Raw genomic sequence first — 22,282 nt, forward strand, 5'->3', positions numbered from 1 at the left:
GGACAGGTCATATTTTTTTGACGGACAGGATACACGGATCACGGCCTCGGCTGCAAAACGGTGCATTTTCCGATTTTTCCACGGACCCATTGAAAGTCAATGGGTCCGCGAAAAAAAACGGAAAACGGCACAACGGCCACGGATGCACACAACGGTCGTGTGCATGAGGCCTACCAGTGACAAAAAAACTGAAGCTGAAGCATATCAGAGCAACCATTAAAGGTTGTCACCCCAATTTTGGACCATTATCTACAGTAATACATGAGTAGTCCTGCAGATATGGAGTCCTGATCACTATTTTCCTCCTGCCCCCTGTTCTCCTGCTGTCAGCGCTCAGAGCTGCAGTGAAATACATTGTCAGGACTGTCACGCACGCACATGAGTCCTATCCATTATGTTAGAACAACATGACAGTCCGGACTGTGTATTCCAGTGCAGCTTTGAGTGCTGACAGCGGATTGACCAGGGGCTGTAGGAAAATAAAAAATAGTGATCTGGACTCCACATCTGCAGAACTACTCATGTATTACTGTAGATGATAGTCCAAAATCAAGATGGCAGATTACCTTTACTGAAAAATGGACTTCTCACAGGTGGCATCTGTGTGCGGATAAAAGCACAAAATAGAAAATACGGCAAATTTTTCTGAAGGGACAGTCAGTGGCAAAAACGAAAATGTGAATATACCCATTGACTAATGTCTTAATGCTGGAAACTCCGACGGCACCCAGACAGAAATATCACGTGAAGGCAGTCTTTCTGGCTCAGTGCATTTGGTACCAGTATGTGAGTGAGCCCTAAATGTGTTGCTGTTTTTGTAACTGCCGTGGTGTGGGGCTCCACCATTTTTGGGACCACACAGTCTTTATTGTATCATACGCAGAACAGATGGAAGATTGCATCATTCTGACTGCATTAAAACACTGTTGCACTGGCACTGTGAAAAAGAAAATTCATCGAAGGAATTTATTGATTTCTGCGTGACACTGCCCTTCACATTTACACTTTGAAGCAAAGAAATGCTAAGGAGCAGCCACTGACCAGTCACTCTCACAGGTCAATGAATCTCCTCCTGATATTCCCATGCTGTCAGATACGACCTCTGTAGGGGGTATTCCACTAAGATCTCCTTCGAAGGGTACGGCCACACGGTCAGGTTTCCTGATGCAGTTTAGGAAGCCCATACCAGGAGTGAATAAAAAAAAAAAAGAGGAGAAGTTGTATCTCTCCTTGCATTCTCTCATCCTATACATTCTCTCCTTTTATGATCCACTTATAATTTTGGCTTCCGAAACTGCAACGGGAAACCTGACCACGTGGCCGTAGCCAAAATGAATGTAGTCGTTAGGATGTACAAATGAATCTTACTTTATATTTTCATGGATATTTTGGATTTCTTCTTCAGTCTAGAGTGTTGATTTTGTCAGCAATGTGGATATAAGCAGTTCTCTTGTTTTCTTTTTGTTAGTTATGTATCTCCGATATCATTTGTCTTCGGACCTCCTGAAGATGAGGACAAGCTGTGTGTCAAAGAGACCATCGAATATACATTCAATGTAAGGATATGTCAGAGATATGAAGGACGCAGTATTTACCATACTGTTATGTTTGCGGTGGACTGAGTGTAACGCTATCCACATAATCTATATTCTGTTTCAAATAAGGTGATCAACGCTGGGCCAAGTCTTGTTTCCAACACTACGTTTCAGATTATGATACCCAACAGATTTGCTCCAAGGGACTTCAAACTGTTTCACATATTGAATGTCAAGGTGGGCACTTCGGTCTTATATTGTTCTACTGACCCAGTATCTCTAGATTAAATGAAACATTGATTTTGCATCTCCTACATGTTATAATGACAGTGGTCTGTGCAACGTTATGTGCAAACATAATTTGAGCTAACATTTTGCAAATTTTTTAGCTTTTACGCTGCTCACACCACTTTTATTTTTTTAAGAGGGGAGAGCTTTGCAGTAGAGAACGTGGCTCCCCATAGCCAAACAGATTTCCTATGATTCACAAAAAACACTTGCGTAGATTTGCCAGACATGACATGAACTGCCAAATGTGTCAAGTTTATTAAAGGGGCTGTGCCACTAATATAAATGTATCCTGCCCAACAGGTATCGCTGTTATATAATTTTACCCAAATTCCATCATTTATCAAAATTGCCTTAGTCTAAAGTTATTAGCCCGCCATTGCGCCCAGTGACACATCTATTTTGCTGTAGGTTACGTCCAGTAGCGGAGACTTGTAATGTAGTAAAAACAAGGGGTGTGGTTAGTGTCACATGATCTGCTGATGTCAGGACACATCTCACTGCCCTAAGGTATGATTGGACAGCAGTCACATGACAAACCAGGAAGTAGGATTCAAGCATGGGGGATAAGAGAAAACTGCAAATGAAGTAAATTTAAAAAAAATAAAAAAAAATCCAAGGAGGAATAGGAGCTAGATTAATTGATGAAAATAAACTTTAGAGTGAAAAGGTGTCTCTGGTGTATCTTACTCCAGCGCATTTTTTATTAATTCATTTTTATTGGTAGATGAAACATCAGTCTTAATAAATTCTCCCATGTTTGGTTTTACTATATATGTTAGTGTTATATGTGAATTAAACTAGACTCACTAGAAGAACGTGCATCCCACATATCCCTTTTATCTTGGGGTACTGTTCATCTGCAATATTATGAACTTTCTGTAAAAAGATCTCAGAAGAGCTTCTTCGTTCGCATACCACTGTGTCATGTTTGATGTCCATGTTTTTTTGTAGTAAAATATACTTTTTTTTTTAGACAAATTTAGGAAAGTGCCGTTACGCTTCAGACACTGATGTTTGTGACTCGTTGTTGAGCAATAGATCGATATTTAGTGATTTTGTGTCCTTCTTCCGAAGATCTGGAGCTAGGAACGCGGTAAGAACTGACATTCATTATGACCATTGAACATTTACGGCTTTCTCCATCCTCTGCTATGGAACCTAATTCTATTTCAAGAAAGGAGCCCCTCCAGTGAACTCCATGCATGCACGGCCTCTTATTCCTTCACCGCTATGAAACTTCCAAAAATATTCCCTATTTTTGGAAGTCTTATTGCATAGAATGGAGAAAGCCGTATATGTGTGGCATCCTTCCCATTTACTGCGGGGCCCAATTTTTCAGATAAGAGTAGATCCTATAGCAGTGAGTGGGTCCCAGAGGTGGGACCCGCACCTATGTGACATTTATGGCATATCCCAGGGATGACCAACCTGTGGCTCTCCAGCTGTTGCAAAACTAAAACTACCAGCATGCCCAGACTGCCTACAGCTATCAGCCTACAGCAGGGCATGGTGGGAGTTGTAGTTTTATAAGAGCCAGACAGCCGCAGGTTGGCCATCCATGGCATATCCTATCAGTATGCCATCAATGCCCAGATAGGAGTACCCCTTTAGGCTAGGGCTACACGGCAACATGTGTCGTGCAACATATTTTGTACCGCTAGTGGTATTGCACTGTGACATGCTGGACTGGATTTTTGTGCGACTGTCATGTCGCAGCATGTCGCAGGACACGTGTTGCAGTGTAGTTGTACCCTATATGTTGCGCGACACATGTCCCGTTTAGCCCTTGCCTTAATCATCCATGCTAATGCAGCAGCACTGTCGAGAAGGGAAGAAGGAATCACAGAGTTTTTATAGGGCAGGGGTAGGCAACCTCTGTCACTCCAGCTGTTGTGAAACTACAACTCCCAGCATGCATACTTGTGCTGCTGTCATATGCTGGGAATTGTAGTTTCACAAAAGCTGGAGTGCCGAAAGTTGCAGACCCCTGGTATAGGGAATCCACAGCTGGTAACAGGAGATGTCACTAAGACATATTACAAAGTTTCTTGTGGGTGTTTGCACTATTGATTTATGCAAAGTTGTGTGAAAAGTTTATTATCTATTATGTGTTGTAGTTTGGGGGAATCTGTAACAACTTTTGCATTTTGTTTTAATCTTTTATCATGTATGTCATTGCATGTTCATTTTCCAGTACTGCTTTGAAGACGATGAAACTTGTCTACGTATAGACTGCGCTTTTGGAGACATGGAAAGTGATACTGAGGCAACCGTGGAAGTGACGATTGAAACAAACCATGCGCTTCTAGAGCTTGTAAGGAACTGCACAATATATCTCCACGTATTTAAGAAACTAAGGACTCAAAAGTCTCATGTCTGTAAAGAGATGGAACAAAATTGAACCAATCTATGCAGCTTATTTTTGGTTCTATACATCTATATATTTTCATAAACCTCATCCTTAGGATTATTGATTTGTAATGAAAATGCATATTGTTGAAGGTCTGTCCTTTCTTCCAAAGTGACCACAAATGAGCCCACATTAGCATTCCTTAAACTTGTGTAATGACTGCTACAGCCAAAAGGTGTCACTGTGGTGTATGCCATGGGTCAAGAAGCTTCACTAAACTGACAGCAAGAACAGTGACATCTAAAGGCTGCATGCGGTACTGCACTTGCAGCTTGGTTTTTGCAATAAGGTACTGTGCTATTAGCCATGACATTTTTGGCATTTGAGTAGTTGGTGTTAGATTTTTATTTAAAATATATAGTTTCATGTTTAATTTTCATTAAAATAATTCATAATTATTTTTTTTCTTATGTTCAGGAAGATGTTTCATCGCTACAATTTATAACAACAGGAAAAGTGAGATCTGAAGAAAGCCCTAAAATAATTTATCTCAACCAGAAACATTATACACATGTAAGAAATATCAATGTTTATGGGGGAGCTTTACTGTGCAGAACTGGCTCCAAAAAATGGGGTGAATGGAGTGTATGGGTGTGCAACAAATGTATCTCATGACTAAAGCCACTGTAATTCATTGAAAAAGTCAGTTAACTTTTCCTGCCATTCTTTAACCATCCAATCCCTATGCCTATCCCCTGAAGCTGCTGCCAGACACTTCTGGCAGATTCTAATCTCCTGGCAAAACAAAAGGATTGGGCATGATGAATCCAACATGCCTGAACCTTGTGTTCTGTCATTTGCTATTGAGGGACAAATCGTGCAGCATACACAATAGATTGGGGCAGAGTTTTACAACATCAATGGGATATAACCAACGTTATGGGCAGCCTTTAGCTGGTTATACACATTAGACTGAGTCAGATAATTTTGGCAGGATTGGCCACAAGGTCCAGCTATCTTCATGGGGATCGGACTTTTCCTCGATGGCAGATGTCATTGGAAAAGAGGTGTCTGGAAGAAGCTTGTTTCTAGTCATTGACATCAATGTGCACACTTGACTAGTGAGAACCAGAAGAGGGGTCACGTCTTTATTGTGTGATTGTTCATTCTTCTCCAGGTTCTTCAAGAAGCAGTTCACAATCAAAAAACAAGACGTCATGTTATATATACAATAATTGGAATAAGCTTATTACTAGGACTTCTGCTATTCTCACTCATGACATTTATCTTATGGAAGGTAAGAGTTTGGCCTCACCATGACATATTTTCTGTGAATTTCAACTAAAAACTTGGCTAATGGTTGATCTGAAAGGCTTAGTTAAAAGTAGCATTAAAGGGATTATTATTTTATTTGGTTAGCCCTCTTATTCATTAAAGGGGTTTCCCAGGACTTAAAGGGATTGTCCTAAGATTTAAACATATCTGGTGATTGCTGAAGATAGCCAAGTGTGGTACTCTTCTATCTCCAGCAGTCCCACAGAATCATCCAATCACTGCCCGTTAGTCAGGACTGGTTGAGTGGTCATTTCCTCTGTGTCACGCTGAGACCAGTAAGTGGAAACAGGCAAGGACTCCGTAAGTGTCAGAACAAGAGTATTGATTCTTTAATATTTTGCACCATTTTAAGCATTTTACAGAAAATTGTGCCCGCTAAGCAACCCCTTTAACTGCGTCATTTCATGAAGACAACCCTTCTCCACATGCCCTACTGAGAACTCCCTCTATGCGCCAGAACAAGTGCCCTCTGCAAGCGTCTTCTGTTTGACTTTAGCCATTTTCATAATACCACCACATTTCTCCTGCATGGGAGATGTTTGGCTGGAAGAGCTTCTGCTGGCTACATCAGATGTTTGCTGGGGCAGGGTTGCCAACCAGAATTTTTCTCAAAATTATGGACAGCAAACATTTTTTATGGACAAATTGAAAAACTATAATAAATGATAAAGATAAGTAATACATTTCTATAGCACAATATACTGTTAAGAACTCCAGAATTAACAGCATTTACTTTGACCTGTTAAATGATAATTACCACCAAAATAATCTAGCCAAGTACCACCAGACTAAGAAAAATTCATGGACACATCTATTTTTTTCACAAACACAGGAAAAGGTCACCTATTTTTACAGACTGTCCAGAAATTTCTGTATGGTTGGCAACCCAGTGCTGGGGTGCCGAGAGCAGGGTCATATTCTGATAAAACAGCCCCTTTAAACAAAAGTTCCAACTAAACAAATAATTCTGGACAGCTATGTTCTAAATTTTATACATCAACAAAATGAAAACTAGTTAAAGGGGTTGGCCCATCTCAGCATTTGATGGTGTATTGCTAGGCTATGCCATCACTGTCAGATAGGTGCAGGTCCCACCTCTGAGACACGCTCCTTAGTCCAGAACAATGCTCCTGAAGTAAAGAACCTACAGCACATACCTGGGTGGTCTTCATTCACTACTGGCTACTTGGCTATTTTTTAGAACTCCCATAGCAGTGATTTGAGGGTGGACCAGTTTATATGGTGAACTCTCCTTTTACTTCAAGGGATGCCGTTTCTGGAGATCGGTGCTCCGTATCGGAGATGAGACAACCCCTTTAACAATAGATCTAACTATATCCTGATTTTCTGCACCTAGGTGGATGTTAGCACCTTCTCTTCCCTTGTGATTTCTTGGTGACAGATATACATTTCTGTTCTCACATGAGTAGACTTATATAGCACTTGATAATTGAAAAATCTAATCTTTTAATGGGAACCTGTCACTTTGAATATTGTGTTTGATCTGAAGGCAGAACGGTATAGAAAAGGAGGAAGTTTGCAGGTTGATATATAGTTTTTGGGAAAATATTCAGTATAACTTGTATTTTATACATTGGAATTCCTGTTCATCCTGGGGTTTGGAGTCAAGGAGACGGTTCTATGACTGTGTATACCGAGATAGCTGTCAATCACTGATAGGACCGCCTCCTTGACTCCAAAGCCACAAGATTGGGGATAACTATCAGATCGCTGGAACCCCCACTGATCATGAGAACGAGGGCCCTGCACCTCCTGCAGGACCCATGCTGCTCCCCTGAAATGACCGGTCACACATGTGCATGGCCGCTCAATTCATTTCTATGGGAGCTCCAGAGATAGGCTAGTTGATCGCTTTTACCTACTGGAATACCCCTTTAATCTGCTCAGCTCCTCCTGATCTATGACATGCTGCCTGCAGATGACACTGTATTTTCATGATGACAGGTATGCTTTAAGATGTCATCATGAAATAGTTTATAGAATTTTTATACTTTTAACTTATTTAAGTCAGGACAAATTTGACTAAGTTTTATCATTGTTTCCCAGATGGGATTCTTCAAGAGAAAATACAACTCGCTGAATTCTGACATGAATAGAAAAGAAAGCTGGAGCTTCCTTACTCAAGAGGAAAATGATGAAAAAGAAAACTAAATATATTTCTGGACCTATAGATATTTTAAATTTTCCATAAATTATGGGGAAAAAACACAAGGAAAAGAAATGAAGTTATTTTTCTTTACAGAAGAGAACTGATTTTTCAGATATTTATCTAGAACTTATCAAGAACTTGTGATGCCTTCTAAAGATTTTTATTTCATGAATGGGTATGTTCTATGTCTTCTTCTCATGAATATGTTCAACCAAGGATCTCAGGAAAGTGAAAGTTTTATAATGATAGAAGAAATGCAATAAAAGCCCTAAGCAGGGAGCCTGATGATATTCATCGGTCATGTGAGATCACTGAAGAGAGACATGGACTGTATCGCTGGGGACGGTGATCCCCAGTAGAAGATCTGAGGTGTTAGAGGTCTCTAAGCACATTGCCTTTCACTTCAACTGAAGCAATTTTGCTTTAAAACACTACGGTTTGTGGGATCGCCTTACAGTGGACCAACTTTAGTGGTCAATAGTCTACAGTATATAGAAAGAAAAGTAAGCCGAGGGATTAAGCATCTTTGCTAGGTCCTACCATGTTACATGTTGTCTGAGGTCATTAGCTCAGTTCCCGTCTTCTCCTTGGCTACTTGACCAAAGTGTCGAAGGTGTATATTTCCTATATCTTTTCAGGGTTCAATTGTGATTCTATCAATTCAGCATTGAAAGCCCAGATGCAAGCTGGTCACCCTGTTATTTTTTCCAAAATGGAGGACTTTACTGAATTAAGAGGGGTTTGATACTGTAGGCAAAACTCAATGTTCAGCTTTGTTCAGTCTGATTCTTTAAAAAAAAAAAAAAAGGTAACGGCAAACCAGTGGTATAGGTGATGACACATATGTAATGATAGCATTTTCACCCAAATCTTGGTGTTATATAATCAATCCAAAGTTGAAATGACAGCCAAAGCATGTTAATCATACAACTAGATTATCTGTCCTACTGGTTGTCATTTTCACTGTAATTCCCAGGAATTGACAACCAGTTACGTTCTCAGCTGTACCGTTAAATGGGTTGTCTGGTTTAAAAAAAAAAACAGACAACCCATCCTTTCACATACTCCTGTGGCAATTCTGAGTTAATAGAAGGGGGTCACCACTTTTTCACTCTCATCTACTGTATTACCTGATAAGAAGAGCAGCTACAAAGGTTGTCTGTTGCTCTCGAAGACCCAACATGTCCATGCATTACCCAAATAATTTCAGTGACATCTGTGAAATGCTTCAGTGATCACTCGTAGCTTTTCCCTATAGATTATAGATGTTCCAACAGTGGGACACCCTGTAATCACCCCTATCATCATGGAACCCTTTCACTTTGAACAATCCCTTTAAAGTTACATTTATAAGTTGCTGAGACGCTACATTAGTTTAGCTAAAAATTACTAATAAACGTAATTTTTACATTAAAGGGGTTATCCATCAGAATATATTTTTTACATAAGGGTCAGGATGGTGTAAGAAGAAAAAAAAAGAGAAGAAGCATTACTTATATTACCAATCCTCCCCTGCTGTCCTTCTGATGCTTACCGGGTCCTTAAAGGACTCTGCTTCTTGGCTCGGCAGGAGATGCTGGTTCAGCCAATCAACAGACACAATGGTAACCTGCCTAAGCTATTGACTTGAAGGGGTAGCTCCTGCCATTTCCTGTGTATCTGGCTGGGATCAGGAAGCAGAGACCAGTGGAGATCCGGTAAGCGTTGGGGCGGTATCAATGGGGAGTAATGCTTATTTTATTTTTACTCCATTCTGCATCTTGTCTATCCTATCGGACACCTTTAATAATGAATATCCTTCTGATTTATCACAATTTACAATTTTGTTTACATTTTGGATGTAATTTTTTGTTGATATACCACTGTCCATCCTTTAGCATTGAAGTCGGTCACTTGCACATTTGGCACAGCACAACAAAATGAATGTAGATATTTCCACAGCAATTCAGCCGAGCAAGCAGCGACCTCACCATGGGGACTGAGAAGCTTCATTCTCTAGTTCAGCAAACAAAATGCCTGCCTCCACAACAGTTATATATTCTTAGGCCTACTTGAATCAGATTATCATATTTACCTTTTATACTATTTGTCACAGGTGTAAGAGCCAGTCTTTCTCTATGTTGAAGGGGGATTCTTAGATTTTGCAGAACGGTGTACACAACTGCCGGTTGCTGTTCTAGGAGGCTGCTGATGTACATTGAGGGGTTGTTTGCTTACAAACATCATGTACCTGAATTTCTATAGATGTATCATAGAGTAGGTCTATAGTAAAGAGATGTGTACACAAACAATCCCACGCTGTTCTAGGGAGAAGACCTCTGTAATACCACAAGTGATGGAGAGTGCTACACATTGCTATGTGTCTTCATGGACAAGAGACATACTCTCTTCTGTTATCTATTCAAAAGATGTAGAGTAAAGGAGGATATTAAAGGGAGTATAACTGAATGGTCTGACTACACAGGGTTTGTTTGTGGTCTGTAACTATAGAAACATAAATAAGATCTGCATAGCAGCTGTACACCCAGAATGGTAGGACATTTTTACTCTAAACCATTTGGTTCAGATTTTAATTGCATTGAAGCAAAAAAAAACTGGGTTCTGGAGGTTGACATAACCTTGCATAAGTTTCATTAATGAAAAATGGTGTAGACAAAAAGAACTCACATTGTTGAAAATTGAAAAGTCTAATATTGTTAGAAAATTAAAATATAAAGGGGTTTCTAGGGACTACGCATATTTCATTTATATGATGAACCTCTGTGTATAAAAGAAAAACTGATTTCACATCCCTGTTGTTGACCAGCAGGCCATGCTTGTGTACCCAATATTCATAGAGATGTCAACAGTGTTTGGTCTTAGTAGGTCTTTTAGGACTTATTAAGTCTTCAGACTTTTTTCACATATCTAGACCCCAGACAATACTTTGAAATTGATACCATGTGGGATCATTGGCTGACACTGTTATAAGGATTGATTTCTTTCCCCTTGCAACCAGTCATCTTTCTAGTGCAAGTTATGAAAAGGGGGCAGCCCTTCTTCTTTTTGTTAGAACTACTTTACATAAATTTGAACCGGTGACAACTGCTGTGGATTCTTTACATTTGTTTTATGTCCTCACAGGGAATGCTCTCACCCAGATAGGACCGTACTCTCTGCTCTGCACTGATGAGGGGAAATCACCCCGAAACAGCTGTCTGCAGATGAGGTGCTGGCTTATTTATTATCCAAGTCATGTCTCAAGCCCTATTTAAAGGGTCGAACATTGACTTAGGATAGCTGCCTTACGTCCGGTGGCTTTAGAGGCAGAGCTTGTTAAGAGCTCATTTTGTTCTAATTTATAAACTTTTAAAGGGGTTGTCGAAACTTGCCACCCCCGACGATCAGCTGTGCACGTGCAGTCTCCATCCTCTCTAACTATACTTAACCATCTGAGTCCCATCTGACCTAGCAGACCATTGCAATGACAATCAAAGGTGCTCTCAAAGTGTTGCTACTGTCTATTCATTGTGGAGACAGCCATTTAGGAGGCGTAAAGGGGTTCTCCATAAAATATTTTTATATTAGGTTGTTTTGTGTGAAATGCAAATTGTGGTAAAAATGTTTTCTGAATATTTATGTCCTACTGTCTAATATATTGCCATAAAGTCTCTTAAAGTGAGTGGGTTAATAAGCAGACACAAATCATATTTACTACCTTCTACTCTTTTATTTACCATATTCAGTGTGCCGACATAGCACTGATGACTGTCCTGTGGACTGTACCAAAAAAGATGCAATTTGCATTAAACAGGTTTTTTCAGACTTCCAAAATTGAGATAAAGGCAGGGAGTGTTCTAAAACAACAAGAGAAGCTTTACTCACCTGTCCGATCACTTGCTGCTCCAACGCCACCGCACTGGCGCTCCCTGTCAGTCTTTGTGTATGCCGCTGCAGTGACATCAGTTATCACATGTGATCACTGCAGCCAATCGCTGCCTTCTGCTGTCACATGGGGTAGTCAGGCATATCAATGCTGCAGAGAGGCCGGTGCTCCAGCGATGATGTCTGCGACTACCTCACAAGACCACTGAAGTCAATGATTGGCTACAGTGGTCATGTTTGGTAGTTGGGAAGATCATTGCTGCAGCGCTGGAAACAAAGACCGATGGAGAACACGAAACCATTGGTGCTAAAAACTGTGGATCAGATAGGTGAGTGTGGATACTTTTGTTATTTTAGAATACTCTTTTCCTTTACTATCTACCTTTATTTTTGGGGGTCTCTGAAAACCTCTTTAAGATTGGAATCGCACATCCCAGCCTTAAAGTGAGCACTGACTTGTACATTCGGTACTGAGAAAACGGATACATTGGCGCATAAGCAAAAAAAAAATGCCAATCTGAAGCCCTTTAACCCATGCTTGACTATCGTAAACCTATAGGCTACTCCCACTGTGCTCAGGTGATAACGCAGACAGATGAAGGAAGGAATAAGGAAATGCATTAAATAATTTGAACTGAAAAATAGCTTTGCAAAAAAAAAATTTTTATTGCACATTTGTTTTAATATAAAAAGGCTACTACAAAAGCAAGTGCAAGTTTACAAATTCTATAAACATATGTTGTAAAATAGGCTCGTCTAAAATCTTTATTTTGTGGAAGAATTTTGTACTATTGTGTAACGTTTCAAAGAATTGTGTGTTTCAGTGTTCACAGTACCTTTTAATTAAACATTGCCATTGAAATGTCTCTGCTGTCACAAATCAATAAAAATGACATTTGTAGAAAATCAGGATGTGGCTATTTTATGGCAAGCTTCTGCTACAAACAGCTGCATTTAGCCTTCACCTCCTCCAGTTCCTCTATGTTAGTCCCGTACAGATTTATGAGCTCAGGATGTAAGCTGGAGAAGAAGAACACGCGTGTTAAATTCATTGTGGCAAAGAATAAATTGTTTGAAATTTACCAGGAATATTTTAATTAATAGGGGATGTCTGGAATAAAACGCCACTACTCTCTATAAGGGTGGTTTCACACACAGTTTTTTAAAAAGTTGCAGTTTTCGTCATAGCGTTTGATGCAGTTTTAGGGCTCATGCACACGGCAGTGTTTTGCGGTCTGCAAACCTCAGATCCACAAAACACAGATCCCGGCCGAGTGCATGCCGTCATTTATTTTTAAACTTCTGCAAAACGGACAAGATTTTGAGATGTTCTCCTTTTTGTTTTTGCGGGGCCGCAGAATGGAAGTGCAGATGCGGACAGCACGTGCGGGTGCAGACATGCGGTGTGCTGTCCAAAACTTTTGCAGCTCCATTGAAGTGAATGGGTCGGCATCCAATCTGCAAAAAAATGTGAATCGGATGCGGACAAAAACTACAGCCCTGTGCACGATTCAAAAGACGGGTCAATAAAAAGGAAGGACTACTGAAATAAACTGCATCGAAAAACTGCCATGTGAAACCACTATCATGGGATTCTGATTTAAAGGGGTTCACCGGGCTTTTTCAAATTGATGACCTCTCCTTTAGGACAGGTCATCAATATCAGATAGGTGGGGATCCAACTTCCGGCACCCCCGCATATCAGCTGTTTAAGGAGACAGAGTGCGCTGTGCGCCCGTGCCGTCTCCCTTCTCTCTTCCTGCTCGCTGCTCTATGTCTATGGAACTGCAGGGGCGGACAGGAAGAGCGAAGGGAGACTGTATGTGCGCACAGAGCGCGCCGTCTCCTCAAATAGTTGGTCGTCGGGGGTGCTGGGTGTTGACCCCCCTCCAATCTGATATTGATGACCTATCCTGAGGATAGTTCATCAATATGAAAAAGACCGGGGTACCTCATTCAAGACTCATCTGTTCAGTATCGTTTGCTCTGGAGGATTTGTTACGTTCAAGCATTAGACAGATAAGCGACTGTACAGTGCAATGCTATACTTGCCCTGTGAAGGCGCTGCAGGGAAACTGGATAATGATGTGTCCAGCCTAACAGTTCCAAGTATTTTGCTATGGACTCTAATTTCCCATGATACAAATTCAATATTATTCATCATCCCGACATGCTTGAAGAATGCTCAACTGGCTGCAAGTAACATTAGCACCACTGGACGGTCACATATAGTATAAACAACTTCTAGAAGAGTATCATGAAATTGAGTTTTGGCAAGCTGGAAATCTCATGCCACTCATCTCGGGACATGTCGAAAAGTGGAAAGGTTAGTAAGGACGCATCTGTAAATGCTGTAGATCATGTTTTGATTAGAACTTTTGTGGGGACCCTTCTGCTAAAATACATTTTATAAAGTGGACAAGCCCTTAAAAAAGTCAGTATAGCAGTACATTTCTTGAAAATGGTTCATGCCTATAGCTATCAGTACAGCTGAACCAGGTCTACATATAGCCACCTGTCAGCTAATACACAGATAAAGCCAAGCAAAAATGGACTCTGATAACACATGTCACAGTGTTACCTCGGGCCATCTTTTGACAAAAGCCATTGAAATACATTAAAAGAGTTCACCTTTGTGCCATTTTTTTACTTAACGCGTTAACCATCAAGCAGCATCTGTATATTTGCCTTGTTTAAAATATAACATTTTATACTAAGATCAGACGTCACAGATCCAAACATCTTCTATTGCATTCATTGGTAATGGTGAGAACTACCTACTTTAACATGGAAATGAACTAGAGGTAGTTACAGAGTCTTGCCTATTATTTGCTCATACTTGTATACTCTATCACTGTGTGGTGTTACTCACCGGACATGAACTTCAGAAGACGCTTCCAGTAAATCTCCATCGATATTCCATGGATGAACATCTTCACTAGATCCTGTATGATCTTCTCCACCATGTTCATGTAAGCCATTACCGCAGTGATTACTGCTCTGAGGGCAGAGCTTCACTTCTTTAACCAAGTGAGTTTGAACAAAAGGAAAGTCAAACTAGAGAAAAAAAAAAAAAGTGTAAATTGTACAACTTTAAAGGGATTCTGTCACCTGGATTTTAGTGACAGAGCATTTAACATCATCACATCAGTCTGCTCGTTTTGTATTAAAATATACTAGTATTACTACCCTAAGTGTTGTCCTTTGTCTAGAAAATCGCTTTTATTAATATGGTAATTACCTGAGTAAGGTGCCCAAGGGGGTGTCCCTCCGGCCGTTGGTGCCCAGCCGCGCCCCTTCTCCTGGAGCCCAGCACTGCCCCACTGCTAATTTATTCACTCCTCATTGCCGGCTGGCGCATGTGCAGTGTGTCCTATGAGGCCGATTCCAGGCGCTGACGTGTATCCACGGAATGCGTTCGCTTAGCCATAAGCTTGTGCATGCGCCATGGATACACATCTCAGCACCTGGAATCGGCCCTCACAGGACACACTGCACATGCGCCAGCCGACAATGAGGAGTGAATAAATTAGCAGTGGATGACACTGTTAAGGGAGCGGAGTGCTGTGGAGGTCATAGTTAAGGGGGCAAGCTGCTGTGGAGGTCATAGTTAAGGGGACGGTCCGCAATAGAGGTCAGTGTTAAGGGGCAGAGTGCTGTAGAGGTCACTGTTAAAGGGGCGGGTTATTGTGGAAATCATTGTAGAGATGGGGTACTGTGGAGGTCACTAATAAAGAGCCAGCCCCTGTGGAGGTCACTGTTAAAGGGGCGGGTTCTGTGAAGGTCACTGTTAAGGGGGCAGGATGCTGTGGAGGTCACTGTTAAAGGGGCGTGCACTGTGGAGGTTACTGTTTAGGGGGCAGGGGAATGTGGAGGTCACTATTAAAGGAGCAGCTGCTGTGGGGGTCACTTTTAAGGCAGCGGTGTACTGTGGAGGTCACTGTTAAGGGAGCGGACTACTGTGGCAGTCACTCTTAAAGGAGTGGGTGCTGTGGAGGTCTCTGTTAAGGGGGATGGGAATGGTGGAGGTCACAGTTAAGGGGACGGTCTGCTAAGGAGGTCAGTGTTAAGGGGGGGTGATGTAAAGGTCACTGTTAAGGGCGCGGGGTGTTGTGGAGGTCACATTTTAAGGGAACGGAGCTCTGTGGAGGTCACTAAGGGGGCGGTTTATTATGGAAATCACTGTTAATGGGACGGGGTACTGTGGAGGTCACAATTAAAGGACGAGCCACTGTGGAGGTCACTCTTGAAGGGGCGGGTTATTGTAGAAATCACTGTTAAGGAGACTGTGGATGTTACTGCTAAGGGGGCAGGGCGCTGTGTAGGTCACTGTTAAAGGGATGGGCACTGTGGAGGCCACTGTTAAGGGGGCAGGGGACTGTGGAGGCCACTATTTAAATGGCAGCTGCTGTGGAGGTCACTTAAGGCAGCAGGGTACTGTGAGGTCACTGTTAAGGGGGCGGGGTACTGTGAGGTCACTGTTAAAGGGCGGGATGCTGTAGAGGTCACTGTGATGGAGAACACTGTGGATATCTTTTAACCTCACACACAAACACAATTTATAAAGAATAGAGGAATTTTCCTAAACAGGAGCACTGACAGGCCCTCTTTAAAACATATCTATCACTACTACATTGTTTTTGGTCACATGCTGTATTAGGTAGTGACCTACTTGTATGTTATACACACGTTTTATTTTAAAGTATATCCTTGGCTTCCTGCTCTACATAGTATAGGGGTGGATTAGAATGGACTAAGCTGCATTAAACTGATTGGCAACTTCCAAACCTGTCACATAATGGCTAATGTACTCTGATGGGTCCGCGGGAGTAAAGACTTCTTAAGAGGTCATCGGCATTAATCTGCCCGGTATTTAACAATTACTTCCCTACCTGATTTTTCAGAGTGGCGTAGCGCTTCAAATGCTTTACAAACTCTTGTCTGGAAGTATTTTGTACAATTATCAGTGCCATTGTGCCATCATTTAACCTAAAGGAGAAGATAATAAAACAATGAGATCATTAATAATATAACCTATAATATTCATCATGGTCCAACGCTTTTTTTTAAATCTCAGACCTTCCTGTAGTCTGTAACAGATATTTGACAGCATGAACATTAAGGGGGTTCTCGGGGCTTTTAATATTGATGTCCTATCACTATTAAAAGCCAGGAGAACCCCTTTAACCCTGAGCCATGGAAAATACTGAGATTTACATCACGGCAGAGCATACCCTGTGCAGCAGTCACGTAAATCTAAGGTCCTACTTTGTGCACTGAACACACACTGAAGAACCTATAGTATTCCATCATTGTCCTGAGTCATGGAGGGGTGGGAAAAGGCGGGGAGAGTGAATGAATACACCGGACCCATAACTACAGTATGTGTCAGTGTATTCTTTCAGGGCTCATAGTAGTTATAGCTACCGGTAGCACAGACCTATAATAATAATATGCAGTTTTTTGTTTTGTTTTTAGCATGGGGCAGCATATTGCGCTGTCTTAAAGGGGTTTTCCAGTTGGCATCAACATCCCTTAAAATAATAATTTATGAAGGTAGCTGAAATTTGGTGACGTATTTCTTGTACCTTTATTGCTCCTATCTCCCGTTCTGGGCTGTGGTCACATGACCATGTGCAGGCAGCTCTTTCTTATTTCCTGTAATGTTATGTGCATGGGCGGGGCAGAGATAGGGGGATGTCTTTGTTAAAAACCATGGTAATCCTGGAAAACCACTTTAGTGAGTCCACCAGGCAGTCAGGTGAACCTCACATTTAGTAAAAAAAGGACACTATAATGGGATGAAACAAAGACAAAAAAACAAGAACAAAAGGGATCCATCAGCAGCAGCTTTTCCTGCTTAAAGTGGGGGGGAAATGGCTGTGCGTCTTATAAAGTGAATACTAGTGAGCGCTTCCATTATGGAAGCGCTCACCAGTATGCTTTAGGTGCCGGGAGTAGGGAGTGAAGCGCTGCAAGCGCTTGTAATACTCAAGCTCCCAGTCTTCACTCCTTCCCTGTCTTCCCGACCGGCGCTGCACTGTCTTGACCGCGTATAGCGCCAGGATGTAGTGTGCGCACTATGACCTGACACTGCACACAATCAGGTGACAGAGCAGTGCCGGCCGGGAAGACAGGGGAGCGCGACTTCTGCCAGAAATAGAGAAGAGCTGCGGTGCAGGACAGGTGAGAGATTTTATTTAAAATCTGATCTGAGGTATGATGGGGTCTCACTAAGGGCTGATATAAGGTCTGATGGGGGTCTCACTATGTGGGCTGATCTGAAGTCTGATGGGGGTCTCACTATGGGCTGATATAAGGTCTGATGGGGGTCTCACTATGTGGGCTGATCTGAGCTCTGATGGGGGTCTCACTATGTGGGCTGATCTGAGCTCTGATGGGGGTCTCACTGTGTGGGCTGATATAAGATCTGATGGGGGTCTGACTATGTGGGCTGATCTGAGCTCTGATGGGGGTCTCACTATGGGCTGATATAAGGTCTTATGGAGGTCTCACTATGTGGGCTGATCTGAGGTCTGATGGGGGTCTCACTATGGGCTGATATAAGGTCTCATGGGGTTCTGACATGAAGGGCTGATGTGATGTCCTGATAAGGGGGTCAGATGTGATGTCCTGATATGGGGGGCCTGATCTGATGTCCTGATATTTATGGGGGTCTGATCTGAGGATCTGATAGGAGGTCTGATGAAAAATATTTTTTTTCTCATTTTCCTCCTCTTATTCCTGTGGTGCAGCTTATCATCGGGTGTGTCTTATAAAGCAAAAAATACGGTAATTATGAAGCTGGAGGCAGGTAAGACAGGATCCACCACTGAAAATAGGTAATAGTCACAGCTTACCTTCTCCCCCTCCCTGCACAAGTCACAGAGCATGCTTACAACACTCTCTAATAGAAGTCACTCAAATCACCTCCAAACTACAGGTTCGTAGAGTCCATAAAACATATATCTCTGAATGCTGCTAACAGAAACTTAGGTAAAATGGACACCCCTATAATAATTATGTACATAAAAAAAATATATATATATACACAATAAAATTATAAAAAAAACATATTAGAAAAAAAGAATATGTATCAGATTGTGGTTCTGATTAGTAACATGCAATACAAATACTGTACCTGCATTTCCAATAAAGCAAGGAGTCCTGGCTAACCGTATATAAGTATTATTTAGGGATGAAGTAACACTTCTGATACCTCAGAAAGAATTCTCTGCTATGAAGAAGTGTTGGTAAGGATATCCGTGTTGTAACCTGGCCTGCTGTTACAGTAATACGATCACAGTAATTATATTTGGAATATTCCAGCTAGACTACTTGACCTAATTTTGCAGATCCTATAATTGCTTATAATCCTTTAGACTGACGGCAACCTATCTTGGGAGACCATGAATCCTTGAGCAATCTGCAGAAATGTTTTTTAGAAAGGTTTAAATCAAACTGGCGGCGTTGGGGAAGTGTAATTCTTGTAAGCCTCTACTAACCTGGTATTAGGTGCCAAGCCTCTAGGGGCCATTGGACAAAGGCAGGGGATTGCCATAATGCTGACATTCAGTAACTGGCCCTGGATGTGCTGCCACTGATCCTTGCTCTCTGAAAGAAGAAAACACAATAGGCACCTATATATGCAAAAACTGTACCAATATAAAGTGGGGGTACTGCAGCCAATCAGATTAATGTTGCAAAAGAAAATTTGCGATCAGAGAGGTTGCTACGGGTAACATCTTCACTATTTTTGCACAAGTTTTAATAAATGTGCCTCACATTCACTATAGCCTAGATCAGTAATGATCCCTTTACAAGGGCAACAAAATAACAAGTCAATCAGCACCCATTTACAAATTACTGAGAACTGTATGGGGGATAAAGAATTGTTAGTACGATCATTCATCCCCCATATACCTGTTTACATGGGGAGATGTGCCGCCCACAAACAATTATTGTTATACATAAAAGATCCAACCAGCTGACGGCGGCTAATCGGTGGCATGTTTTGATGGGCTGATGATAGGGCGAACAAACGGGTAAGGATGCTTATTCCCGACCATCAGTCTGCGGAAAAGGGTCATGAGTCATCACATACAACAACTACACTAAAATAACACTTACCGGACTTGAAGGAATTATCCTCGTTGTTCTTTCTACAAGGGAAAATATATATATATCAATATTAACATTAATCTAGAGTCCATACATCTATTTTAATCATTTTTCAATAAATAAGCAATGAGTCTTATTATATACCTACCACATTAAGAAATTCTCTGTTTATTCAAGACGGATATGTCCAATTCTTTATGACTCATTTGGCAATACATCCTAATAGATTACTGTACCTTGACTAATAACAGGTCCATCAGGTTGATCACCGCCTTGTTTGCACAGGACAATGATCAGGAACGGGCTTTCTTATGGATGATCATTGACCGATTATGGACCTGTGAATGGACCTTAAAGGGAATCTGACACCATGATCTTGGACTTTTATTCGCATTAATACATAGGTAGTACTGCTAATAAGGAGTCCAGATTTCTATTTCTTATTTTCCTACTGTCCCTCAGGGACTGAAGCTGGGCTGAAATGCATTGTTGGGACAGGAGTCCGCTCCATTATATTAGCATGGTACAGCAGTCTGGACTGTGTTTTTCAGCGCAGGTTTGAGTGCTGAGAGGAGGGTAACGGGACCCGGAAGGAAACTAAAAAAAGGCAATCTGGACTGGAGTATTACTGCAGATAGTAGTCCAGAACTGTGCTGACATATTCCCTCTAAGACAAAGTTCACACTAGAGTTACAGCTTTCATTTGTAATGGCTATGACACGGTGACATATCCAGTGTCTGAGGAAGCCAAACAGTCGCCAAAAAAGTTCATAGAATTAAAAGAGGTCCACTAGGTTGGGACAACTTTTGACAAAATGAATACCTCTACATGATGTACTATTCTTGCCATTAAAATTTATGGAAATTGTGATGAAACCCACCAACGTAATTGAGAACCAAGAGTAAGGAAATATTTCAGCAGTTCATTCAAATCTAAGTAATGACAGTATCTAGTGCATGGTGGAGGTACGTTCTTACTTGAGGTGGAATGGTAACTGTTGGTTGCTTATCGGTAAAAATGACAAATGACAGCTATCCGGTCTGTAAAAGAAATGAAACGCAAATACAGCACTGGTTACCACCAGTAAAATTTCATCTAAGTATGTGACAACCTTGTTTTGACCAGATATAAAAATACATACAAATTGTTCAGTTTTATTTATAAAAACTGCATAGACCATAAAGTCCTATGTACAGTCCCCAAACAGTGCCTCGGGAGACGCATGTGGCTCATGACCTCCTGCTTTGTGGCTTATCATTGGAGTCCTGAGTTTGACTATATGCTCCGGCAGTTGATGTTAAAGGGAGTCTTTCACCTAATCTGAGCGTTTTAGACCGCTCAGATCCGGTTATAGACTCTTCAACCCTCATTACGATCATACCTTTCTCTTATGTGTCCCTCGCCCAGATAATGAAAATAACACTTTTTAAACTTATGCAAATTACCTTCCGAAGGTGCCCAGGGGCGGCGTTACTGGGCGATGTGCCCAGAAAAACACACCTCCAGCCGGCGGACGTCACGAGCGGCACCAGAGGACGGCGGGCTGGGAACTGGCCCGCACCTGCGCACTGCTCTGCCCATTATGGGCAGATGAACAGCTTTTCATATTGCGCATGCGCCGGCCAACTAAAGACAGCCGGCCGGCGCATGCGCAATATGAAAGGATGTTCCTCTGCCCATAATGGGCAGAGCAGTGCGCAGGTGCGGGCCAGTTCCCAGCCCGCCGTCCTCTGGTGCCGCTCGTGACGTCCGCCGGCTGGAGGTGTGTTTTTCTGGGCACATCGCCCAGTAACGCCGCCCCTGGGCACCTTCAGAAGGTAATTTGCATAAGTTTAAAAAGTGTTATTTTCATTATCTGGGCGACACATAAGAGACGGGTATGATCGTAATGAGGGTTAAAGAGTCTATAACCTGATCTGAGCGGTCTAAAACGCTCAGATTAGGTGAAAGACTCCCTTTAACCATCAAACAGTGACATGTAGATGATATAATACTATGGTCAAATTTCTCACTGAAATATATATCTTTAAATGTTTACTTGTGACTTCCTGTTTGCCAATATTTAGTAAGTTTCTCCTCCACTTTGTAGCTGAATGTGCCCCCCAACCATCACTAAAACTTGAAGGTGGCTCATAAGGTACTGTACAACAAGAGTTGAGAAAACTGATACAAGTCAGTATAACGTATGTATAATAAGTATAGTTTGCTGATTGAATTCCTGTCTCCACTGGGTTCATTAGTAGTGTACAAATTCAATAATTGACAGACTTCCCTTTGTGAGAATGCATAAAAAGGTTCAATGTGATGGATTCACTTAAAATGGGTTATCCAAGACCGATAATGCCCCCCTCATATGCCCAGGCCCCTCACAGAGGTTGTACTTTCCTGCTCCTCTGCACCCGCTTGACTTCTGATGGCCGCAAGGCCGCTGCTGCATCTCCCCGTCACGCGGATGAAAACATCTGGCGTCGGGGAGGGGGCAGCCAATAGCAGGCCACGACGGAAACAAGCCTCCCTATCGTCATCCGAGATGCTGCACGCTATTGAAATTATCTATAGATTCTTTCATGTGACTTTTGTGCAAATCATTTCGAATAATTTCGTCACATTTTCCA

General features: G+C 41.7%; 2 protein-coding genes across 2 annotated transcripts in view; one reads left to right on the top strand and one right to left on the bottom strand.

The window, feature by feature from the left end:
* Nucleotides 1-10,955, top strand: part of ITGA4 (integrin subunit alpha 4) — a 171,181-nt gene extending 160,226 nt beyond the window's left edge. Inside the window, exons 22-28 of the mRNA XM_044302593.1 lie at nt 1,469-1,556; nt 1,665-1,772; nt 2,800-2,919; nt 4,021-4,140; nt 4,654-4,749; nt 5,354-5,473; nt 7,579-10,955. Coding sequence (XP_044158528.1) covers nt 1,469-1,556; nt 1,665-1,772; nt 2,800-2,919; nt 4,021-4,140; nt 4,654-4,749; nt 5,354-5,473; nt 7,579-7,683 — 757 coding nt within the window. The 3' untranslated portion in view covers nt 7,684-10,955. The remainder of the gene's footprint in view (nt 1-1,468; nt 1,557-1,664; nt 1,773-2,799; nt 2,920-4,020; nt 4,141-4,653; nt 4,750-5,353; nt 5,474-7,578) is intronic.
* The window catches only part of CERKL (ceramide kinase like), a 160,097-nt gene continuing 148,761 nt past the window's right edge, over nt 10,947-22,282 (bottom strand). Inside the window, exons 8-13 of the mRNA XM_044302594.1 lie at nt 20,645-20,707; nt 19,676-19,707; nt 19,051-19,159; nt 16,438-16,534; nt 14,418-14,602; nt 10,947-12,565 (exon numbers count right to left, since the gene is read on the bottom strand). Of these exons, the coding sequence (XP_044158529.1) occupies nt 12,484-12,565; nt 14,418-14,602; nt 16,438-16,534; nt 19,051-19,159; nt 19,676-19,707; nt 20,645-20,707 (568 nt within the window). The 3' untranslated portion in view covers nt 10,947-12,483. The remainder of the gene's footprint in view (nt 12,566-14,417; nt 14,603-16,437; nt 16,535-19,050; nt 19,160-19,675; nt 19,708-20,644; nt 20,708-22,282) is intronic.

This window comes from Bufo gargarizans, chromosome 8, assembly GCF_014858855.1.
Source record: "Bufo gargarizans isolate SCDJY-AF-19 chromosome 8, ASM1485885v1, whole genome shotgun sequence".
In the NCBI taxonomy this organism is placed as follows: domain Eukaryota; kingdom Metazoa; phylum Chordata; class Amphibia; order Anura; family Bufonidae; genus Bufo; species Bufo gargarizans.